Genomic DNA, 23,367 nt, shown 5'->3' with positions numbered 1-23,367 from the left:
TTTGACTCATGTTTTGAACACCTCATTCTGTTTTCAGTGGTCAGCAATAGCGAAATAATTAAATAGCTAAAACCTGGAATTTCTCTGGACGAAAAGTTTAAGGTTGAAAGTTCTACAAAGGTAATTACATATAAACTAATGATTTCACGAATGTTTTCATTGACTTCTAAGCTCTTACAATATTAATTTTTAGACAGTTTAAACGAGTTGAGAAATTTTGAAATTTAGTGGTATTTCAATAAATTTAAATGAATGTTTTGCTGATAGTAATGAAGCAAGTGTTTCGTCAATACTCTTGTTCGGTGTTGTGAAATGATTGTATGGTGGCGCCCCCAAGGTGAAGCGAAAATAATTCTGTAACGCGAGAGTGGCTGTGTAGAGAGAGAGTGTGTGTGGAAAGCACGCGAATAAAATGGAGTTGTTCTAAAGTCTCTGCCATCTGATTTGTGTTGTGAATTACATTTAATGTGTGCGTAGAACTGGCGAAATAACATGGTCCGTCGACCCGGAGGTGGCTGGGACCGAAGAAAAAAAATTTTGAAAATAGTGCATCGAAAATTAATTGAAAACGAAAGCGATAGTCTTGTGTTGTTCAGAGTTCAAGTTTGGGTTTCACGGAAATTCAGTTGTTATTGTTACTTGGTGAGAGGTTAGTTATTCAAATTTTATTGATATTGTTATATCTAGTGTTTTAAGATGTAATGAATTTGTGTTTTATTAATTTCATTTGTGATTGAGTTAATTTTTGTGAAAATGAGTATTACTAAGTTTAAAAAAGTGGAGTTAAAGGCTATTGCCGAGGAGTTAAAATTACCTATACCTGATAATGCTAAAGTTCTAGATTTAAGAAAGTTAATACAGGAGAGTAAGATTTATAAAACAGATAAAGAATCGTATCAAACAATTGTTGACTGTGTACTTGAGGAAATAAACGAGAGAAAAGATAAACTTGAGCGGGAAAAATTAGAAAACAAAAATCGACTTGAGCGGGAAAAATTAGAAAACGAAAATCGACTAGAATTTGAGAGAATTAAACTGTCCCAGTTAGAAAGGGAATTAGAAATTGCAAAATTGCGTGAACAATCTCGAGAGAGTGAGCCATCACAAAATGACATTAAAACAATCGGAACAGAGTGTAATGTAGAGAGTTTGATTAAGAGTATTAAAACTCTAACTATTCCGATTCCTCAGAGAGCCGAGTCATTTAATTTATTTTTTCAGTCGATTGAGAAGGCATTTAAAACCAAAGATGTTCCCGAGAAATTAAAACCCGAAATTCTTTTAAATATCCTTGGAGAGAAAGCGTGTAATTTAATGGTTTATCTTCAAGAAGAAGATTTGAGTAATTATGATAAACTTAAAGCCATAGTGTTAAAGGAGTTTCAACCAACACCCCAAGAATGTCTAAATCACTTTAAAAAGGCGCAAAGGTTACCCAATGAAAGTTATGTGCAGTTCGCATCTAGATTGAGTGCAACCTTTGAATACTATTGTCAGTTACGGGAGGTAAAAGACTTAAAATCAATTTGTGAATTAATAGTGTCAGATAAAATAATCGAGACGTTGGATAGAGAATTAACTACTCATATTGGCGTAAAACAAGGAGAGACGTGGTTTAAACCACATGAGTTAGGCCGAGAATGCGATATTTTCATATCGTCGAAGGGAAAAATTAGAGAACAAAGTTTAATACCTAATTATAAATCTAAATATGAACCGCGGCGTTATGATGTCAGTAATCAAAATAATAGTCGTGGGTCAAAAAATACTTCAAGTGTTTATCTGTCTTCCGTTAAAAATGCGAAATGCATTGTAAATAGTTGTAAAACAAAGGAATCCCACCCACTGTATTTGTGTCCTGTGTTCAAATCTCTTAGCGTTGACGAAAGAATAGATATCGTGAAAACTAATTGCTTATGTTATAAATGTTTTTCCTCAAATTGTTTCGTTAAGAAGCCGTGTAGAGCTAAAAATTGTTTTTGTGGGAAACCGCACAATAGATTAATTCATTATCCCAAAAGAGATAACTCTTCCGCCCAGACACAAACCGCAACAGGAGCCAATGATTCGACGCCGTTGAATCCAAATGCACATGCTTACGTCAGTCAGGGAGGGTCAGCAAATATTGCCTTCCCCCAAAGTGAGAGCGAGAGAAATGCATCAGTAGTGGCTACGAGTTTTTTGCAAAACAAAACAAAAACAGTTTTATTGAGTACCGTGCGATGCTTAATACGAGACAGATACGGCGCGAGACATGAAGTGAGGTGCCTTCTAGACGGAGGAAGCGAGTCAAATTTTATAACGAAGGATTGTGCGGATAGATTGCAGTTGAGGAATGAGAAAATTAATTTACTTGTATCTTGTTTAAATGATTCATCAATGACGGTTAATGGGTGTGTTATGGCAACCATAAATAATCTTGATATGAGTTTTAAAAAAGAGCTTAATTTGCTAGTTGTCAAAAAAATAACCGATTTAATTCCTTCAAGAATGATTAATGTTTCAATTGATTTACCTAACGATATTGAGCTGGCAGACTACGAATTTAATATTCCTGGAAAAATTGATGTTTTATTAGGCGCGGAAATATTTTATGAATTGCTTAGGCCAGGTCAAATTTATACAGGAGATTCTCGACTACTTTTGCAAAATACAGTGTTCGGATATGTCGCTAGCGGAAGTGTAGATGAGGAGGTGAATAACAAAATGCACTGTGGTTTAATTCGAGATAGTGATTTAAATACAACATTAAAGACCTTTTGGGAGTTAGAATCAATAGGTGTCAAGGACGAGGGTATTACTAGTGAGGAGGACATGAATTTAGAATTGTTTAAGGAAAATATATGTTTTAAAAATGGTAGGTATGAGGTGGGACTCCCGTGGAAAAGAGATAGTAATGAGTTGAGCGATAATTTTGATTTAGCAAAAAGACGACTCAGCAGTCTTATGAGAAAAATGCAAAATGATAAGGTGTTGTATTCTGAGTATTGTAAAGTTTTAAAGGGTTACCTAGATGAGGGGATAATTGAGAGGGTAACAAATCCGTTTGCTTCAACAAATAACCCAGTGTTTTATCTTCCTCACCAAGTGATAATAAAAAATGAATCTCTAACAACAAAATTACGTATAGTTTTTGATGCTAGTGCACATGAAATAGGACAATTATCGCTGAACGATTGTTTACATCAAGGAGTTAATTTAAATCCAAACATTTTTGATTTGTTGATATCCTTTCGCTTGAACAAAATAGCCATTTTAGCTGATATGGAAAAAGCCTTTCTCCAGATTTCTTTGACTCCAAAAGATAAAGATGCAGTTAGGTTTCTTGTGGCTAACAGTGAAAAAGATGTTCAAGTGTATAGATTCAATCGAGTTCTTTTTGGTGTGAACTCGTCTCCATTTCTATTGGCCGCAACTATAAAATCCCATATTGAGAAATATAAGGAACAATATCCCGCTACTGTGCGGACACTCGATAGTTGTTTTTACGTGGACGATCTCGTCACTGGTGAAGACGACGTATCATCAGCATTTGACTTGTCAAACACAGCAGCGAAAATCATGGATGATGTAGGGATGAATTTGCGAAAGTGGATTTCAAATGACTGTGATTTAATGAAACAATGGCAGACAGAACATTTCGACCATTTAAATATTAACGATTTCGTGAACCAACCACATCGTGTTTTGGGACTTTCGTGGAGTCCTCAAAAGGACTATGTTAGTCTTAATTTAAAATGTCTATTGGACTTGCTTCTGAAAAGGAAAAATACTAAACGATTCTTGTTGATGGCCGCAGGCAGAATATTTGATCCAATGGGATTTGTATCCCCCTTCACTATAAGATTTAAAATCTTATTTCAAGAAATCTGGCAAAGTAAAACAGACTGGGACGAAGAGTTACTGCCAGATGTTAATGAGAAGTTTGAACAGTGGTGTTCAGAAGCGTCTTTCTTAGGTAAACTTCAGATTCCTAGATATGTCCTTGAGTGTGATAGTGAGAATCCCCCAGAGTGTGAAATACACACATTTTCCGATTCTAGCATTAAAGCGTATGGAGCTGTCTCATATTTAAGACTGAAAACTCCTAACAAAATTTGTGTGTATCTTTTAGCTTCAAAATGCCGTGTGGCTCCTCTAAAGCCATTATCCCTTCCACGTTTGGAATTAATGGGTGCGTTACTTGCTGCGAGATTGGCAAAAGAAGTATCAAGAGTCCTCAGTGAGAAAATATCAGCAACCAACCACTTTTGGACAGATTCCACTATAGCCTTGAGTTGGATTCAAGGTTCCAGCAACAGATGGAAAGTCTTTGTCGCCAACCGTGTGAAGGAAATACAATCCTTGACAAACAAAGATATGTGGCACCATTGTCCTGGAAAGGACAATCCATCTGATCTTCTTACGAGAGGCATCAGCGCCGACTCACTGTTGAACTGTGAGAAGTGGTGGAATGGACCGAGTTTCCTACATGAAGAAAACATTGTCGCTAAAAATGATGACGTGATACTTAGTGATGACAGTGTGTGTCAGGAAGAACTAAAATCGTCTGAGAGAAAAACTTTGGCTCTGACTTTGGACAATAGTTTTTTGAACAAAATTCTTTCTGTATCTAATAATTTCCAAAAAATTTTATGTGTTCTTAGTTATATTTACAGGTTCATCGATAATTGTAAGCAACCATTTAACAAACAAACTGGACCATTGAAGATATCCGAAGTCCAACGAGCGGAAACTACGCTTGTGAAGTTGGTGCAACAGGTAGAATTTGAATCAGAATTAAAGGACTTGTCCACTAAGGGTATGGTTAGCCCTCAAAGTAAGATAAAAAATCTCTCTCCATTTCTAGACTCTGAAAAGGTACTAAGAGTAGGAGGTAGACTGGCATATAGTAATTTAAATTATGACAAAAAACACCAAATAATTCTTCCTAAGAATCACAAGTTAACTAATTTGATTCTTGAATTGACTCACAAGAGACAATTGCATGTAGGTCCACAAACTTTATTGTCTATTGTTAGACAGAGATTCTGGCCCTTAAATGGTCGTAATATGTGCAGGAAATTAGTTAATAACTGTACAATTTGTTTTAAAGCAAAACCCGTTACTTGTTCACAAATTATGGGTCAATTGCCAACCGAGAGAATTTCTCAAAATTTTCCTTTTAACAAAGTGGGAGTAGATTTCTGTGGGCATTTCTGGATTAAATATCCTAATCAGAGAAAAGGCGTTTTCAATAAAGTTTACGTATGTGTTTTCGTGTGCATGGTCACAAAAGCATGTCACCTTGAATTAGTTTCAGATCTAACTAGCGAAGCCTTCATTGCGGCTTTAAAACGATTTTTTAGTAGAAGAGGAAAATCTGAACATATATTTTCAGACAATGCTTCCAACTTTGTAGGCACACAATTAGAGTTAAAGAGACTGAGAAAAATTCTGAGTAATAGTAACAATAATATGAGTAAATTTTTGTGTGATGAACGTGTTCAGTGGAGTTTCATTCCACCAAGAGCACCAAATCATGGAGGCCTCTGGGAGGCTGGAGTCAAGGCCGTCAAATATCATATAAAGCGAATTATGGGTAATTTAAAATTCACTTATGAAGAATTTTTAACGATTCTTAACCAGATTGAGGGAATTCTCAACTCACGTCCCCTCTACCCTTTATCATGTGACCCTAACGATTTTGATGTTTTGACTCCTGGTCATTTCCTTGTTGGTCGTCCGATTTCAGCAATTGTTGAACCGAGTTTAACTGAACTGCCTGATAACAGGTTAAAGGTATGGCAAAAACTAACAAAAATTGTACAACAGATTTGGAAGCGTTGATCAAATAACTACCTAAGTACACTTCAAAATCGAAATAAATGGTTTTTTGAGAAAAATAATGTAAAAATAAATGATATGGTAATTTTGAAAGAAGAAAATTTGTCTGTGTGTAACTGGCCTCTTGGTTGAATTCTTGAAGTGTATTATGGTAAAGATAATAAAATCAGAGTAGTGTTAGTGAAAACTAAAAATGGAGTTTTTAAACGTCCTATTACTAAAATTTGTATTTTACCCATCCCAAATGAGTAATTTGTGTGAAAATTTCTCTTTATGTTATGATCACTGGTTGTTTTTGAGTATTATACTTGTTACCTTTTGTGTGAATTCAACTGTGTATATTTGATAAATTGAGTATTTCTTGTTTTTGCAATGTTGTATACTGTTTATTGTATTAAGTGGTATGTGTTCATTTGTATTGTTGTTGTTTACTTTTAAGTTTTTGAATGTATCATTCAACCCGGGGGTGGATGTTCGGTGTTGTGAAATGATTGTATGGTGGCGCCCCCAAGGTGAAGCGAAAATAATTCTGTAACGCGAGAGTGGCTGTGTAGAGAGAGAGTGTGTGTGGAAAGCACGCGAATAAAATGGAGTTGTTCTAAAGTCTCTGCCATCTGATTTGTGTTGTGAATTACATTTAATGTGTGCGTAGAACTGGCGAAATAACAACTCTCACAAGATATCGTTTTACGTAAAATTTAGTAAGTACTTAACCATTGCTTTATGCATTACAGTCCGTCAGAAAAGTATACGAATGCTATGTATTACTCAAATGCCAATTATGCATTTAAAACTAAAAAAAAGTCCTAGTTTGTTAAAAATAAGATTTCTGAAACGGTTCGTCTTTAGATTAAAATCTGTTGTAACTCGATTTTTTCCAAAACCAGCACCTAGTTTGGGATAGCATATTCAAATTCTCCAAAATAATTTATATCAAATATATGTACAAATTCTTCCTTTCAATGAAATGGGGAATGAAATATGATCAGCTGAAATTTAGAACTCCTAATGCTAAACTAAAGTTAGCGTTAAGTTAAAGTTAGCGCAAAGTTATTCAATATATTTCAATAGAATGTATCGAATAAAGTAACTCTTGTTGTACATCAAAATGCAACACAGCATAAATTAAGCATTTGTTTTTCAACTTCGAAGCAATATTTCATAACTGTTTTAAATTATTATATTTATACATTAAAATTATTAAATAGAAACGAATAAATACGCTAAAGTCAATAAAAGAAGCAGAAATTGAAATATATGTATGCACGATTTTTGTTATTTCAACTCCATAGTTTTAAAGATATATAGAAAAAATCCGAAAAACTAAAACAATTTTTACATTTTTCAGTAAGAAATGAAGTCGCAGTTTTACATACAGATTAGTAGAGAAAAATATTGTTTAACGGAAATAGAAAACTAATAGATCGTTGAGTTTTAATTGACTAATAATCAGGCATGATACAGCGGTTTTTTTAACCATTATAATGCAAAAAGAAAAGAATAATTCAACGATCGATTCAGTGAACAGATTCGATTTCGCGAATATATGAAATGAAATCACTTTCACACATAAGATACAAAATATTTTATAGAGGATATCTTAACTATCACAAGTTATGTATGAGAAATTTAAGTTGTTGGTAACCAAAGCCTGATTATAGTTGAGGAAAAAGAAAGGAATTTAAATTGGCGCACTAGTTTATGTTGATGAATATAAAGAACTTTTGATAGCATAATATAAAGAACTTTCGTTTGTTATTTCATATTTTTTTTTCATAAATGAACATAGAGATAAAAATATGTAAGTTTGCACTCATACTTCAGCTAATCCTTGGCTTTTATCTCATGGCGCCTTTCGATTTATATCATTTGAACATATTAAGATCTACTGAAATACTTAACCCCAGAATGCATGACTTTTTTTTATTTTTATGAAAAAAATACATGTGCTTTGAATAGTGGCATATAATTTAGGAGAATTATTAAAAACATTAGTTTATTTTTTGTGGTGAAATTATAACAAAACAATTAAAATGTGCCAATTGGCTACATTATGAATTAAACAATATACCAGTGACATAAATCACATTATAACAACTTTACAATACAAATAAAAGTTACTTTTTATCAATATATTTTTACAAAGGAAATAAAATATTTTGATAGCATTTTTAATTATAGAATTATTTATACAACAGCCATCTTTGTATTTTTCTAAGTTATTAGTTTAAATCTAATTTCTGGTCCGTTTTTCCCATACATCAGTATTTTCTCCAAATGTTTATCAAAGAGCATTTAAAAAGGGATTTCCAAACACTGATTGCTGCCCTTTGAAACAGTCATGTGAAGTTTATAAATGAAAATAAAAATGTGTAGTCAAAGATCTACGCGATGCTTTGCAGGGTAAAAGTTAATTTAACAAATCAACTAACAAAATGTTTAAAAAATGTTTCCTATATTCTTATATACCCTCAAAGACTTTTTTCTGTTGTATGCCTCTAATCCTTTTAATTCAAATGATCCAAAATTTCGTATTCGGAGGGTTTTTAACGAGAGAAATTATTTAAAGGAGGGAGATTTGAAGATTGCCTTTGGAATATTTGGCAATGATAAAAAATTAATGAAAAAAAAAACGAACGCTTATGTTATATGTTAATGATTATTAATGTTTCCTGTTTTAATAAAATTAATCATTTTGCATGGTTTTAAGCACTTTTAGTATATGATCATTAAAGAATATCCAGGTTAATTATTTTACAGACTGTACTGTGAAAGAACAAATACAATGTTGAATAAAAATAATATTATGTATTTTGTTCTATTTAATACAATTGTTACTCGTTTAATGCCTTTTCAGGCTCTTTTTATTTGTTTGACAAGCAAAAAATTTAAATTTATGTTCAGAAAGTGAGTTTGAAGATAGTCAGTGCTGAATATGATGCCGTGCTGAATTACCATGATATTCAGTGCTGAATATGATGGTAATTTTTGGCGGAAAATTCTCTTAACTAGTCAACAGATGGTTTATAAATATATTTTACATATTTATTTAGTCTTTTTAGTTTTAGTGGTAAAAACGTCATTTCCTAAATACCTAACCTTTCTTTTGTTCCAAGACTCCATCTGAAATACGACAATAATATAAGAAAGCAGATAAGAAGATTACTTACGAACATTAAAAAAAAAAGGCAAAATGAAGTCTTCATTCGTGGAATTAACCTTTTTCCTCGTTTTTCAGAACTGAAATATTCTAAAAGCGAATCATGGTTAAATATTGCTCCTTGGTAGTCGAGGATTAACTGCGTTAAAATAGAAGACTCCTATGACTTATAATGACAACATGATGAGAATTCTGAGACAAGAATAATAGGATTAAATATATCTTTAAAATAAAAATGGTATTAAGCTTTCAATACGAAAGTAATGCTTCAGGCATCAGAATTCTTTATTCTTTATTTTGAATTAGAGATATATATTTTTGATGGTGACATTTAATTTTAAATGTATTTCGACTGATTTAAAGAATTAATGTTATATTTATAATATGTTAAAAGGCTTTTAAGATAATAATTAGATTATGCCACAAATTGAAAAATGATATAAAAAAAAACCTTTGTGTTTGGATTAAATATAATCTTCACACGTTCATACATATAATCTGAACACTTTTTCAAGGATATAGAAAATAGAAAAAAATAGTGCAAGCCACGAGAGCTAAATCAAATATTGCCACATATGTGACTATTTATTTGAAAGGAAAGTCAGAATCAAAATGTTTTTAACATTTAATATGGTTTGTTAGACTATTGGCCCGCATTTTAGATGCACATGCTTTAGGGGAGGAATTGGTAATAAAAACGATAAATAAAAACATTTTCCCTATTTATGCCTTTTTTTTCTAGTTTTGTGGATAATATATTTTGTTTAAAATGGTTTTATTTTTTATTTTTTTCATATTCGCAGAAGCTGACATTACTGTCCAAACTCTACTTCCATTTGAAATAGAGGGTTGTAAATTTTGAATATATTTTACCCAACGATGAAGAAAATATATTCTAGAAGAGTTGACGAGGAATGAATAGAAAATGTCTTACAATAAATATTACACTTAAAGGTGTCTTAAATGTAGTATATACACGAATGATTGGCTTTATAGAATAAGGCGATTGATTGCCGATAATTCGAGAAGAATGCCTTACTTAAAACATCCAAACATTTTTGATGGGCAATGATAAAAAGAAAATTTTAATGAACGATTATTGTAATTTTTTTTAGATTATGTATTTTAAACTAATGATATTCTCTTCCAAAAATCACATTTTAAATCAATAAAATGTGTATTCAAATTGAATGATCTTTCTTTTTCTTTCGAATTAAAGCGAAAAAAAAAAAGGATTTTCAAATTCACACCATCGGACTACATATAAATCTAGCATGACGCTTTGCGCCTGTATTTCTTTACTCATTGTTTTCTTACACATGATAGAAAACTACGTAGCTATACATTTTATTCTTTACTAACAAAAATTCTAGAGCACCAACATTTGATGTCTTTAATGTAACTTTATTGAGTTTTTTTTTTTTTTTTCTCTTTCAGGTTTGCTCCAACTTCAATTTATGATAACTGCTATTTAATACAACTGCTTTCTGGATTATTCCAATCCATACAAGTGATTGAGATCTTATCTGAACAACTTTTTAAATCTTATCACATCTAGAATAAAAATGCGATCTCATATTTATGCCAGATAAATAAAAAAAGATATTGGTTTCAAAAATTTCAGTTTTTTATCCTATTCTAAAATTTGGGAAACCAAGATTGCTGATTAAACGACGTAATATATGAATTTAATTCACCTTATCTTATTTTTAAACTATTTTATTAAATTTCTTTTATTAAAATATAGTTAAACAAATTTCAGCTTTAAGAATATAACATCATATTTCTGATACTTTTTTTCAAGTAAAAGGATAAGGATTAACCTTTTTCACTTGGATGTCTCCTCTCAGGCACCATTCAAGAAGGTGAATCATTTTGACATTTTATCTATTCATTTCTTAAACTCTGATTGTTAAAAATGCCAAAAGAATAGTAAAAAGTTGTAGATTAATTTGTTGGGGAAGTTCAACTTTATATATATTTCAGAGCAATAAGCAAGTCCATTACATTTCCATATGGAAAGGGTTAATGGTCTGTTGTTTACAATATTTATTTGATGATATTTAAAAGAAAATGTTTCATAACAGGAGTTAAACAGCGCTTTCTCTTAAACTTATTCCATATGCCATACTGCAAAATAAGATCTCTATTTTACGCTCTTATATGTACGCTCTTATATATTTTATATGATAATTCATATAAAATTCGTCTCCCTCATATGTACATTTATTACTAGAAAGACATACTTACGACAAACGTGAACTTTATCACTTTCTTTTTTCAGTGAAACTTGGTAAACGAATCTCCCCCTTGAGATAAGATAGTAATAAGTTGGAATCTTGATCCTATAAATAATATTTTTCTGTACAGGAATGCATGTACTTCATATGTAGGGTAGTTCAAGTATTTGTACATCTGCGGCAGTTTGTAAGTTTGGATAATGTGATAACTGTGACATCTTTCTCTCTATTCGATTAGAGTTTGGAATTACTAGGAATTGTGTATCTTTAAAATCGAGTGTCAGTTAAATAAAATGTTGGAAAAAAACAGTAATATTTGAGAGCAACACCGATGGCATGAAGACCTTAATTACCTAATTTTTGCTTTTAATTAGCCGAATAAATTACTTTAATTCTGATTTAATTATAATTTTATTGAATTATATGATAATTGTAACTGAAAAATGTTATTAAATTAACGATGAAAACTTTTCATATTTATTTTTATATTATAATTTTCACAATCTTCACTATTACCGAATAAATATTTCCTATATTAATTAAAATTCGTGTGTCTTTCAATTTTATGATATAGAGAAAAATTCTTACAGATTTTCTATGAAAAAATTTTGATATTGACTTAAGAATTGAATGAATCTGCTAATTAGAGTAAAATCAGCTTCTTTCTATGCCAACCCTGAAAAAGTATGTGAAAAGGAATAAATGAGGAAGTTAGTTGGTAATCGTAAATCATTTTTATGAATATTTATTTGAAAATTCTATTCAGTTTTTAATTTCAATCAAAATGAAAGCAAACCAACAATTACAAGAAAAAAAATACAAAAAGCTACAAAAACAAATTTTAGAAGATTAAAAATTTTATTGACTGTCTTATAGAAATAAGAATTAACTTAGTATAAGAAACTTCAGAAGAAAAAGTACAAAATATTCTAAACAGCTTGTATCAAAAAGTTTCAGACATGCGTCAAAATATAAAAAAGAAAATTTTCATAAATCTTAAGGATAAATTTAAACGTAATACTTTTATTCTTAGTTAAAATTCAGATTACTTTAAACAGCAATTAAAACTTTCATACGATATTTCAATGCTATTCGGAATTTGTGTTTCCTTTAAAAGGAATTCTAAATTTTTTCAATTTACTGACCGTTTTATGGCGTCTTGATTAAAGTTTAGATTAGAAATTCCTCGATATCCTTTTCAATTAAATATTTTATGATGAACTATCCTATTTCTCCAACTCTTGATTATTTTATTTTTATGCTGCATTAATGTCTACCTCACTAAAACTTGTAAAGGAGGCTTTCAATTTTTTCCAGACAAAATTGAAAATTTTGTAAAGATTTAAAATAATAAAATAACCATGTTATATTAAAACTCATAAAAAACGGAATGTATATTAAGTTACATTATGTAAAAGATGTGTTTTTTTCACATTTAGTCCCTTTCAATAAAGGGACACATTATCCTAAAGCTGATGAAAAATACAGATATTTTTTCATTTTGAATTCAAAGTTACCTCTTAATTTCTGGTTGAATTCTCTAAAAGTTTCAAAAGGATAGGAAAAATATTTAATGAGATAGGAAATTATTTTACTGATATGTTATCGCCTGCATTGCCATCTTCTAATGCTTACTTTGCATTTTAACAGGTAAGCCATTTAATTTCTTGAAATGAAATAAACTAAAATACTTTTCTGAAAATTTCATTATTCATTCTTTGCGTTTTTAAACTCTGAATGTTTTCTCCAGATTTTCTGTGTTAATAACTGTCCATCCAAATTTTTGAAAAGTATATCAGTATTTTCAAGACTCCAGTAAAATATGTTGCTTCGTCTAATTTTGATAGATTTTGAATTGGCTCAGTTTACCTTACCACTTAGAGAAACATTATTTTATAACGAATACCAAACAGTAGAAGTAGTATAAATTGGTTGTTCAAATAAAGAAATTTTGAAAAAAAAATGAATTTTATTGTCGATTTGCCAAGCAGAATGAAATTAAAGGCCTTGTGGATAATATTTGACACATTCAAATTCAACAAGTCATATATCAAAACTGTTTCTTACAAAACAGTTTTGTTTGATTAAAAAATGTAATTAAAATATTCGATAGATGAAATTAAAGTTACTATAATTATTTTTTCTGGAGCTTTACTCACTTCAATTTTTTTTTATCTTTTAATATTTTATTCAAATCGCGAATAATTATTTTTGCGCAGTAAACATTTTGTACATTTGCTGAATACAAATAAAAAGGATTTAGTAAATATATAAAATATAATTTCATTTTTGAAAATTAAAATTTTCTTAGCTCATTCAGAATTTATTATTGCTAAACTAAAATATTAATATATAACTATTATAATGATAAATATTTATTAAATTTTTATTTACCGATTTATATAGATATATTATTGCCATTATATAGATAGGATAGTTATAGTCACATTATTATAAAAATCCAAATTAGTTTTTCAAAAAATTTATTGGGTATAACATAGAGTAATTAAAATATTTCTATGCTGAAATTTTTATATCCCAATTTTCTCAGTTTGCTTTTTTAGAAATCATGTCTTTAACTAGATGCTAAAAGTGAACAATTTAATAAAATTATTTGATTTTTTTTGGGTACTTAAAAATATTATTTTAATAGAGTTACAGGGTCAATTTGAAAATCTTAGAATAGAAGAAATTGTGGAAATATCTGCTATTTTTCAAAACTATGCTTAAATTTCTCAGAATGTATATCTTTAAGCAAAACTAATTTGAATATTCCAAACTGGATGCCTAATTTTACTAAGTTTATTATAAGGGTTTTCAAAAAATACTGGTCAAATATATAGAACAAGCATTTTTTTAAGAAGGAAAAATCAGCAAAATTATTCGCAATTTTTTTTTTTTTTGATTATGAGATTTGGTTTATTATAAAAAATATTCTTTATGGCCGATAAAAATTATACCACCGTTCAACATCCAATGACATTCTTGAATATAGCTTGCTAAAATGATCCAAACAAAAATTAATGTATATGTGGGCAATGCAGAATCTGCAATGCTGCAATACACATTCTTCAATTGCAGTGTTCAATATTGCAACGAATATATTATTTTAAAAGGGTTATTATTTTACGTTTATAACGATACTTGTTGAAGCGATAATTTAAATAAAAAAATGTGATGGCGTGGACAATTTATGATAAAATATTTGTGACGACCCACAAAAATAACTAAATTTACTGGGCTTTTATCTAAATATTATTCATTCGAATTATGCTTATCAAATTGTAGCTTTTATTTAAATGTTACTTGAACCTTAAGTTTAAATAAAACTTTTACATTTCTTACTCACACATTTTAGCATTTGTTTTCCAAATTATTACATTAAATTATTTATTGATTATATTTTATCTTTATCACCAGGACTGCTACAAAGCATACTCAGAAAAAACAAATTGAATAAATGGCGTTACTCTGAATTGTAACTGATGCAGAATACATCAAAACTAAGATCCCCCTTACTCAATGCACTTCTGGTACAGTTTAAAGACATTTATACGATTTTTTTTTTCAACCAGAAAGGATTTAAACCTTGATTTGTGCACAGAATTCAGGCAAGTTATTGTACTTTAAGACTTCTTCTACACTTGGAAAAAGAGTTTAATTTCGTTTTATGGCTTCAGTTGCCTTTCCAAGCGGTGAAAGGATACATTTTTCTAGACTAGAAAACTATGCTGAGAAAATATTTTTCTTCTTATTTGTTGGATATTTTTAGCCAAAAGTTCTTTATTTAGTTCTTACCGGATAGACAGAAAGGGAAGTAAATTGGGAAAAATGAGCTTTGTTCTATTACAAAAGAATTTTATTGCCAAACCTACCTGTGTAAGAGAGAAGAAGATTGATTCAGCGGAACATTTTTGGCAACATTTTTTTTTATTTAATAATTGTGAGATAACAAAATGTATTTAATACCTGGAGAAAGCACAAGATTAAAATATAACTAGATAAGAATATATTAGAAGATATAAAGCTAATAAAGATATAAAAGATATAAAAGCTAGAAAGATATAAAGCTAATAAAATGCGATTAAATTTGACGATCAATGAAATAACGGATTGTTCTTTATATGAGACTCAAATAGTGAAAAATTGGGAAAACACATATTGCAGTTTTTAGCAATTCGGCAAACTTTATTTAGTATTAAGTATAGATCTAAAATGGAATATTTTAAGTTTTTTACGGTATTCATATGGAAAATTTTGGGATAAAAGATTGAATTAAATTTTAGATAACAACTTCGCGAAACCTAACTTTTTTAAAATCAGCAGTACAAATAAAATGTATTTTGTATTATACATGATACATTACCTGAGTACTATCCTAAACAACACAACGCATTCTTATGATTATATATTAATTTCATAAGAATACTTTAAGTGTTTTTAGAATGGTAATATCTTTATAATAATAGAAAGCTAAAGGTTGTTATCCTAAGATTAAGGATTTTAAAAATCGTAATAAAAACAACATAGTTTTCCCCCCTGCTGATGCTCGTCGCGGTAACCTGGTGGCAAGATCATGGCTGCGAAATAAGAGGATTCCAATTGGGAAACTCTATTTTATCGATGTTATTTTTACATGTGGGATTCGTAACCCTTAAATCAGACATCGAAAAACAAAAGCACTCGTGCGTTTAACCCTTAACTGGGGAGGTGCGATCTCTCAGACCACTAATGATTGACTTTCAGTCACACCTATTCTATTTTTAGCTGAATTGAATGGATTGACCCAGTAGCTTCCCGTTTCTTGACCATCCCTACACTTACACTTTTTCAACCGATTTAAGCGGACAATTTTTAAACTATTTCAGCTATTTCTTTGTGCGACGTCTGTAAGACCGTACCTCCCTTTTAGTGTTCCAGTATTGTACGAGGCTTAGCATATGGCTCTAAAACTTAGACCTCGAAATATCATTCAATTTACTGATCCTCTTATGAAGCAGAGCTCCAGAGACTTTTAAATGAAACAGAAAGTGATTTTAGTGATGAGGATAATTGTACAGAAGACTTTTTCACTGAAAGTTCGCATTCGACTAATTCTGATATGTATGTTCAAACATAATTAATTTTTCAAGTGATAATATATTTTGAAAAATTTATAATACATATTAATATATCAGGAGAAATATCTACAGAATTTATAGGCTGATTTTTATACTAGTACTTAACCTGTACGTTTAACCGTGCTACGAAAGTCACACAAGCCGATAGAAAAAAAAGGTCAATTTTACCCATTGTCAATTTTTTTTCTTCCATATAATTGTTGAATTTTACATTATATTGTTTCCTATATACATTTATATGCTGGAAAAATAAATATGATTTAAAAAGTAAAAATCAATTTGTTTTTTCAAGATTATTATTCATTGTAACAGGTAATTTGAGCAGAAAATGTATGTTCCAATGCAATTCTTTTTTCAATGATAATATATTGTGAAAAATTTCTGAAACATATCTATATATCAAGAAAAATATCTGCAGAATATATTGGCAGATTTTCATACTAATACATTCAGTAGAAAATATAATTTGAGTGTAAAGAAAATGCGGTCTCGTAGACCTCACCTCCCCAGTTAAGTCCTAAAATTTCACCTCCCCATTTAAGGGTTAAAGTTACAGGGTTCTTACTATAATACTTTCTTGTTTTTCAAAAAGAGACTCTCGTAAGAGATAATCGGAACTTGTTGACTTATAGATAAGACACTGGTTTAACTTAAACTAAGTTAAATATCTGTTTTTATAGAATTTAAAACTCACAAAGTGAAAATTTTGTTTCAAATATCAAAGGTGGTCCTTTTTTTTCATTAGTAGAAGCGATGATTCTATTATTTTTTTTTAAAAAAAATATTTTAATGTGCAACAACTTGACTCTCTAAAGTATTTCTAAAATCAACTGAATGACTTCATTTAATTTTTTAAAAATAATTGGGTATCAGAGCATTTGATTAGTTTTTTAAAACAAAATGTAATAAGCATTTTATGAGTGTTTTCTATTAAAAGGAATTTATGACGGATTTGGAACATGAAAACAAAAATTTTAAGAAATATTTCCTAATATATTACTAAGTATATAATAATAATAATATATACAAAAGGAACTCATTTCTCCATTATTGTTGGGAACAAAATCAAAAGAAAGAGTAAACTTGGTACATAAGTATTGCAATAGGACATCACTATTACCTTTTGTAAACAGACCAGCTGTTTCCCGGATGTCATCTCTTCGAGCAAAATTATTTGCTCCACGAACCAATTATCTGAGACCAAAAGTTTTTTACCTTCTCCTTCATTAAGTACTTAATGAGGGAAAAAAGTATATTGATTCGTCATAGGTATTTCTCATAAAGAAAGGGGAATTTGGGATAAATTCGCTTTCTAAATTAATGTCCAAGTCTCTGCCTGTTATTTGCTAATATTTTCTATATAGCTATTATTTTTATAAGTATAGAAATATTTGCGAAATCGCATTCATATATATTTGAGAGTGAGACATACAAATGGGATTAAAATATAAAGTAGGATTGCATTAAAAATATTTTAGTGACTCTTCAATAAAATAGCACATTTAGTAATTTTTGTTCTGATGAAACTTATGAAATATTACGGCTATCTTGAAAATTGCTCCATGTAGGAGTAGCCTTTAGATTCAAATTATTTGGAAATTGAAAATAATACATAAAGGTATACTGGTAAAAGATTCATTTCAGGTTTTCCTTTCATTTGACTTTCAGATCAGAATATAATGCCCATTTATGACTTGGTTATACTGATATTCTTCCTGTGTGTTTAATGATGCTTTTAATACATTTCTTTGAGATCAAATGACTTTACACAGAAGTGGGATGGAAATGTTATGAGTTGGCAAGCTCTAATATGGCCCCCAACATGTTCCTTAATCATAATTTGAATTTGAAAAGATACATTCCACCTCCTGACTTCTTTTGATTGGTTTACGTCTTCTGGAATAATAAAGATTCATTTTATTTCAACCAATTCCTAAAACTTTGACTTTTCAAGAACAATTTTTTTTTAATTAGATATTTTTCATCTTAGCAACTTACATTTCAGTTATATATAGTGATATATTCACAATGAGACGAACCTTTTTTAAATGAAAACTGAAAATAAATTGATTTTAGATAATGCGATCAATAATACATCCAAGTATTAATGGGTAAAAAACTATTGTGAATATGCGTGGAAGAAATTTTATTTCTTTCCAACACCAGGAAGTATTTAAAGAATTGAATTTAAGAAAATAATTGTACATCATTCATCCCTTAAAGTGTCATTGCAAGAGATAATCATCATTGAAGAAGCATTTTATCTTTCTTATTACCTCTGGATTCAGTTCTAATAATTTCATTAAAAAATTCTTTTAAATACGTCAAAAAGTATACATCTTTTTAAAGAGGTCATTTGCTACTAGAATGACAAATAATACAGAATTTCCACAATTTTCATGAATATAATTTTTATTCTCATTTATACCAGTTCTGTAATGTTGAAATAAAGTACCACTTACGTTATTCTTTTAATTATCTACTTTTTTCTGAACCAAATTTCAGTTAATCAAACAATATTTTATTTCAATTTTTGAAATTTTCTGAATTATTCATTTTATTTTATTGAATTTTGAAACAACTACATACTTAGAAAACAAGAAACTACAACCTAGAACAAGAACTACAACAAGAAACTACATACCTAGTAACTACATGTTTTAGTAACTATTCCATATAATGATGTTTGTTGCATAAAAAAAAGAAACTTTAATATAAAGGTTAGACGTAATTTGGGCATTTAATACAATATTATGCGCAATTAAACATTATTTCTGTTAAAACATTTCAAAGACGCAATTTGTTTGTTTCCCGTTTTAGGGATTGATATATTTCAAAATAAATTATTTATAGATTATATTCTTTCTATAGCATCAAATTATTAACACTTTCAGTATCTAAACGTGTTAAAAGAATTACATATAGCGAATATATAAAAATTATCAAACACAATGTTGATTTTAAGTGGCTATAGCATTTAACGTACTTTCTTTTCTTGAAATTTCAATTCGAAATAGAAAAGAGTTTAGAGAATTTTATGCTATTAAAAGATGCTATATGTGTATCATATAAAACAATTTCCTAATTAATCAGAAAGTATTTATGTTTCAGAAAAATATTTTATATCAAAATATTTTAGTTGAAACGTTTTCTCTTCGTTTTGAAATTTCAATTAAAACAGAAAAAAAATCAATATTACAGTCCTATATAAGGTAAACTATATATTTATAATATAACATGTATTGCAATAGACGTGGTTGAATATTATGGCATAAGCCATGAAATAATTTCGCATCAACGCTATGAAATGAGTCTTCGTCTCATGTCACTATATATAGCTCTGGATAATCTGCCGCCTTAATATTAATGCAACATTCATAACTGAATATTTAATATATAGACGTTATTATATCTAGTAAAATGTTAGTAATGGGATAGCATTCGGGAGTACTGTAACAAATTCCACTCGGAAATTATAACTCTATACATGAATTCTGTGCTGACCAACCAAATCAAGGCACTCCATCTTGAGATATCTAAGCATTTATAATTGATAATTAATTTTAATATAAAATCCGCAAATTCAAGCATCCAGTTTGACATCGTAGAATATGTAGATTTCATACGGTATCTTTATGCATTTAATGCAGCGATAGTATGCTTGTTGCTAGGAAATATATAAAAATATTGTTTTCGGATTCTTACATATAAATATGATAATAGCATTTGAATTCTTGTAAAAGATTCTCTACAGAATTTAAAAAAAATAGAGAAGTTAAAACTTTTATCAAAAATTTAAAATAGACCCTTAAAAATGATTAGGACGAAGATCTATGTCTTATATAATCTTATTTTATTGTTTTTTTAAATATTCAATAATTAAAATCAAATTTATTTGAATCGCTTCTTTAAAAATATTCAGAATATAATTTATCAACAAGAAATTCAAAATTCATTTATATATTCAGAGGAAAAGCACCACGACTTCTTTATTCGGTAGTATTTTTATAAAATCTAGAAAGTAGCATAAATTTAAATGAAAAGAGGTGGACTTCTTCTTGGGTTTAAACTTTTTTGAACTCAATAAAAGGAAAAAAAATCTCTCGTAACTCTGTTTACTTTTTAATCTAACTTGAATTCTTTGTCAAAATAAAAAGTAACTTCTATTATTCTGAGAGCTTAAACAACATAGTTTTTTTTTCATAAACATATCTGCCGCTAACTTAACAAAAGGAAATCAAGATCTCTTTAATAAGGCGTACTTTAAAAAGGTCATGAAGCAGTATAAATAACCTGCGTGAGAAAAAGTTTATTAAAGCTTGCATTATTTCATGGAGAGGAGTTAAATAATTTTTTAAGTAAGCTGAGAAAGAGTTTTAGTTTCTAATCTTTTGATGTGTTTACATCTGGCCTCATTGTAGCTAAAGATTATATGTACAAAGTCATGTATAGTATTCATAATAGAAAAATGTATACTTTTTTTTAGATTTTGAAGCAATACAGAGTTATCAAATTGGTTCATGTTTTAAAATAAAATATTATCATGCATTTATAAAGTATTATTTAAAAAATATGATGGAGCAGAATTGAATATAGAGATTAAACTTTAAGTTTAATATTAAAATTTACCTAAGTATTATCAGAATATATTTTCTTATGCTTACGCCCACGATATGATACTTCCCACCTTCATCTTGTGAAACATTTATGCTCACGGAAAAAAACAAATACCTTAAATATTAATGAACTATTAATTGTGTCATAAGAGTTGACAACATATCGCGACTGTTTTGTAATTTAACTGAAATTTAGTAATGATATAAGCTACAACACAGATTATCTAATCTAAAAACAAAGTTATTATTGGATTTCTCTTTTTTCTAATATGTGAGATGCTTTATTTAAATGCTTTTCGGAGTATACATTACACATAATTTATAAAGTTTTGCAAATTTTTTCAGCGTTTTATCGAAAAGGCACTATTAAAAAAAAAATAGAAGTCAATGAGGTATTGAATGCCGTAATAAGAATTCATCTTTTCTCACAATCAAGTTTCCATATCAGTTGTTATAAATATTTATATCAATGAGAAAATAGTTCGCGACGATTATATTATGTACGTTAAATATTTCAAATACAACTTTCTTACTCTTTCACTTACCAAGGAAATAGCACGTGATTATATACGCAGAGATTATTTTACTCAATTCTTCTACCATTTGAAGTGATTAGAGAGGAAAAATCAATAAGCAATTCTCAGAAAATTGATTAATAAAAAATAAAATATTATTATAACATTGCATTTCTGTGAGATGTGTCTTGAAGAGAAAATATCTCAAGGACAACCACTCTTTCAGTAATACTGTAACATTGCATTAGCATCCAAATTTACTATTTAATCTTTCTAATACTTTTTTCATTACGTTTATAAAACCAGAGTAAAATTAATATAAATATAACAACATAATTAGAACAAGATCCAAAGCAAGCTGGTAAAAGAATCAGTTTGAGAAGGCAAATGGAAGGCCTGAAATTCTGAGGATCATGGGTTTCATTCTCGATAATACTAGCGATATTGTGCAAGTGTGCTGAGAGTACGCACAATTTATAAGACGTTCTGGATCAAGCAATTATATGCTGATGTGGTGTGGTAATTTTGAGTCACACCACATCATGCCAGCTCATGTGCCATTCTCATTACCTTCGTTATTAATAATGATGAAATTTGATCTACTGACCCTTAAGTAGGTTGATAATCAAGTGCTCTATAGATATGCGTTAAATCCATTAATTCAGAATTATCCCAAATAAGCAATCATGTATTATTTTTAACTCTAAAATAGAACGAAAAAATCAATTTGTCGTTTTAGCTGATGTCTCTGATTTAAAATTATTTAAAAAATACATGCATGTTTATTGTATCGTTTTTATCATTTAAAATCTTTTTCTGAGAATAAAATTTATACTAAGATAGAATAAAATTTATACTTTTAAAATTTATATATATACTATAAAAGTGCTAGAATTACTGTTTATTAAAATTTATGCATTTCTGAAAATTGAAAACTAGATATTTTTAAGGAAGTATGCCATAGAGCGTATTAACGCAATGTGTTCTATTAAAACGAAAATCTATGAGGATCGATGCATCATTTAAAACTACTGTAATATATACCTTAGACTTGAGAGTAGGATTAAAATACTTGGAAAACGGAATTTTTCTAAAATGAAATATTACATAATTTCACCAGCTTCTATATAATAATAACTTTTGGAAGTACAAAAAAGCCTGTCGTATCGTATATTTAGACGATAAAAAATGTGCATATACTAAAAAGTCAACAGTAAATGAAAATTATTTATAATATATATTTTAGAATATATCTCAATGTATATTATTTTATTTCAATAATGTTTACAATATATTCTCTATTCAAAAGCATTCTTGAGAATATTACACTTCTTCGGCGACAAGAGTATTTTTATTTAGTTCATGAATTTGAAAAAATATCAAATAAGATTATTAGTGTACTGGCATGATATTAGCAGAAAACTCGATTGTAGGGGAGAAAATTAGGCATTTTTACAAACGCTTGCTTGCTTGATAGTGTAATGCCTTTCTAACTTTTTTAACGGAAAACATGGATATGAATCCATTTTTCTGAAGAAACCAGTTTGAATGCCATCAGTCTTTAATATTCCAGACCTCATTAACGTCTCTATTCATCTGGTAGCCCATGTTCTTGTTTATAAAAATGTCAATTTTCGCTATTTACCTTCAAAATGTATACAGATCAGATTAGGAAAAGTTTCTTTTAAAATATTTCCATTTCTACTGAAAATATGAACTGATAAACAACTTAATTTCTCATCCAAGCTAACAAAGCAAAATATATTGATGCAATTTAAAAGGGCAGACACCAGAATACCAATAAGATTTATTCCTTATTAAAATAGTTTTTGAATTCCTTTCAAGGTTTTCAGGGTATTCATTAATGAATTTATTATATGCAATTCTCAA

The 23,367-nt window shown here is 29.1% G+C and overlaps 1 protein-coding gene across 1 annotated transcript; it reads left to right on the top strand.

The window, feature by feature from the left end:
* Positions 1–753: 753 nt before the first annotated feature.
* LOC129959810 (uncharacterized) lies at positions 754–10,447 on the top strand. Its single transcript, XM_056072700.1, has 4 exons — positions 754–4,547; positions 4,659–4,819; positions 5,381–5,781; positions 10,424–10,447. Exons 1-4 carry the CDS (start codon positions 754–756, stop codon positions 10,445–10,447), a joined length of 4,380 nt encoding a protein of 1,459 aa, XP_055928675.1.
* Positions 10,448–23,367: the final 12,920 nt, after the last annotated feature.

This window comes from Argiope bruennichi, chromosome X2 (assembly GCF_947563725.1).
Source record: "Argiope bruennichi chromosome X2, qqArgBrue1.1, whole genome shotgun sequence".
NCBI classification, from domain to species: domain Eukaryota; kingdom Metazoa; phylum Arthropoda; class Arachnida; order Araneae; family Araneidae; genus Argiope; species Argiope bruennichi.
Note: the sequence above shows the minus strand (reverse complement) of the source record. Positions and strands in the feature narration are given on the sequence as shown.

Bases quoted from the DNA above. Each gene is read 5' to 3' on its own strand.
- LOC129959810 (XM_056072700.1), top strand. From the start codon at position 754: ATGAGTATTACTAAGTTTAAAAAAGTGGAGTTAAAGGCTATTGCCGAG. The intron at 4,820-5,380 runs GTAAGATAAAAA...ATATATTTTCAG, and splicing joins GGGTATGGTTAGCCCTCAAA to ACAATGCTTCCAACTTTGTA. The intron at 5,782-10,423 runs GTATGGCAAAAA...TTTCTCTTTCAG, and splicing joins TGCCTGATAACAGGTTAAAG to GTTTGCTCCAACTTCAATTT.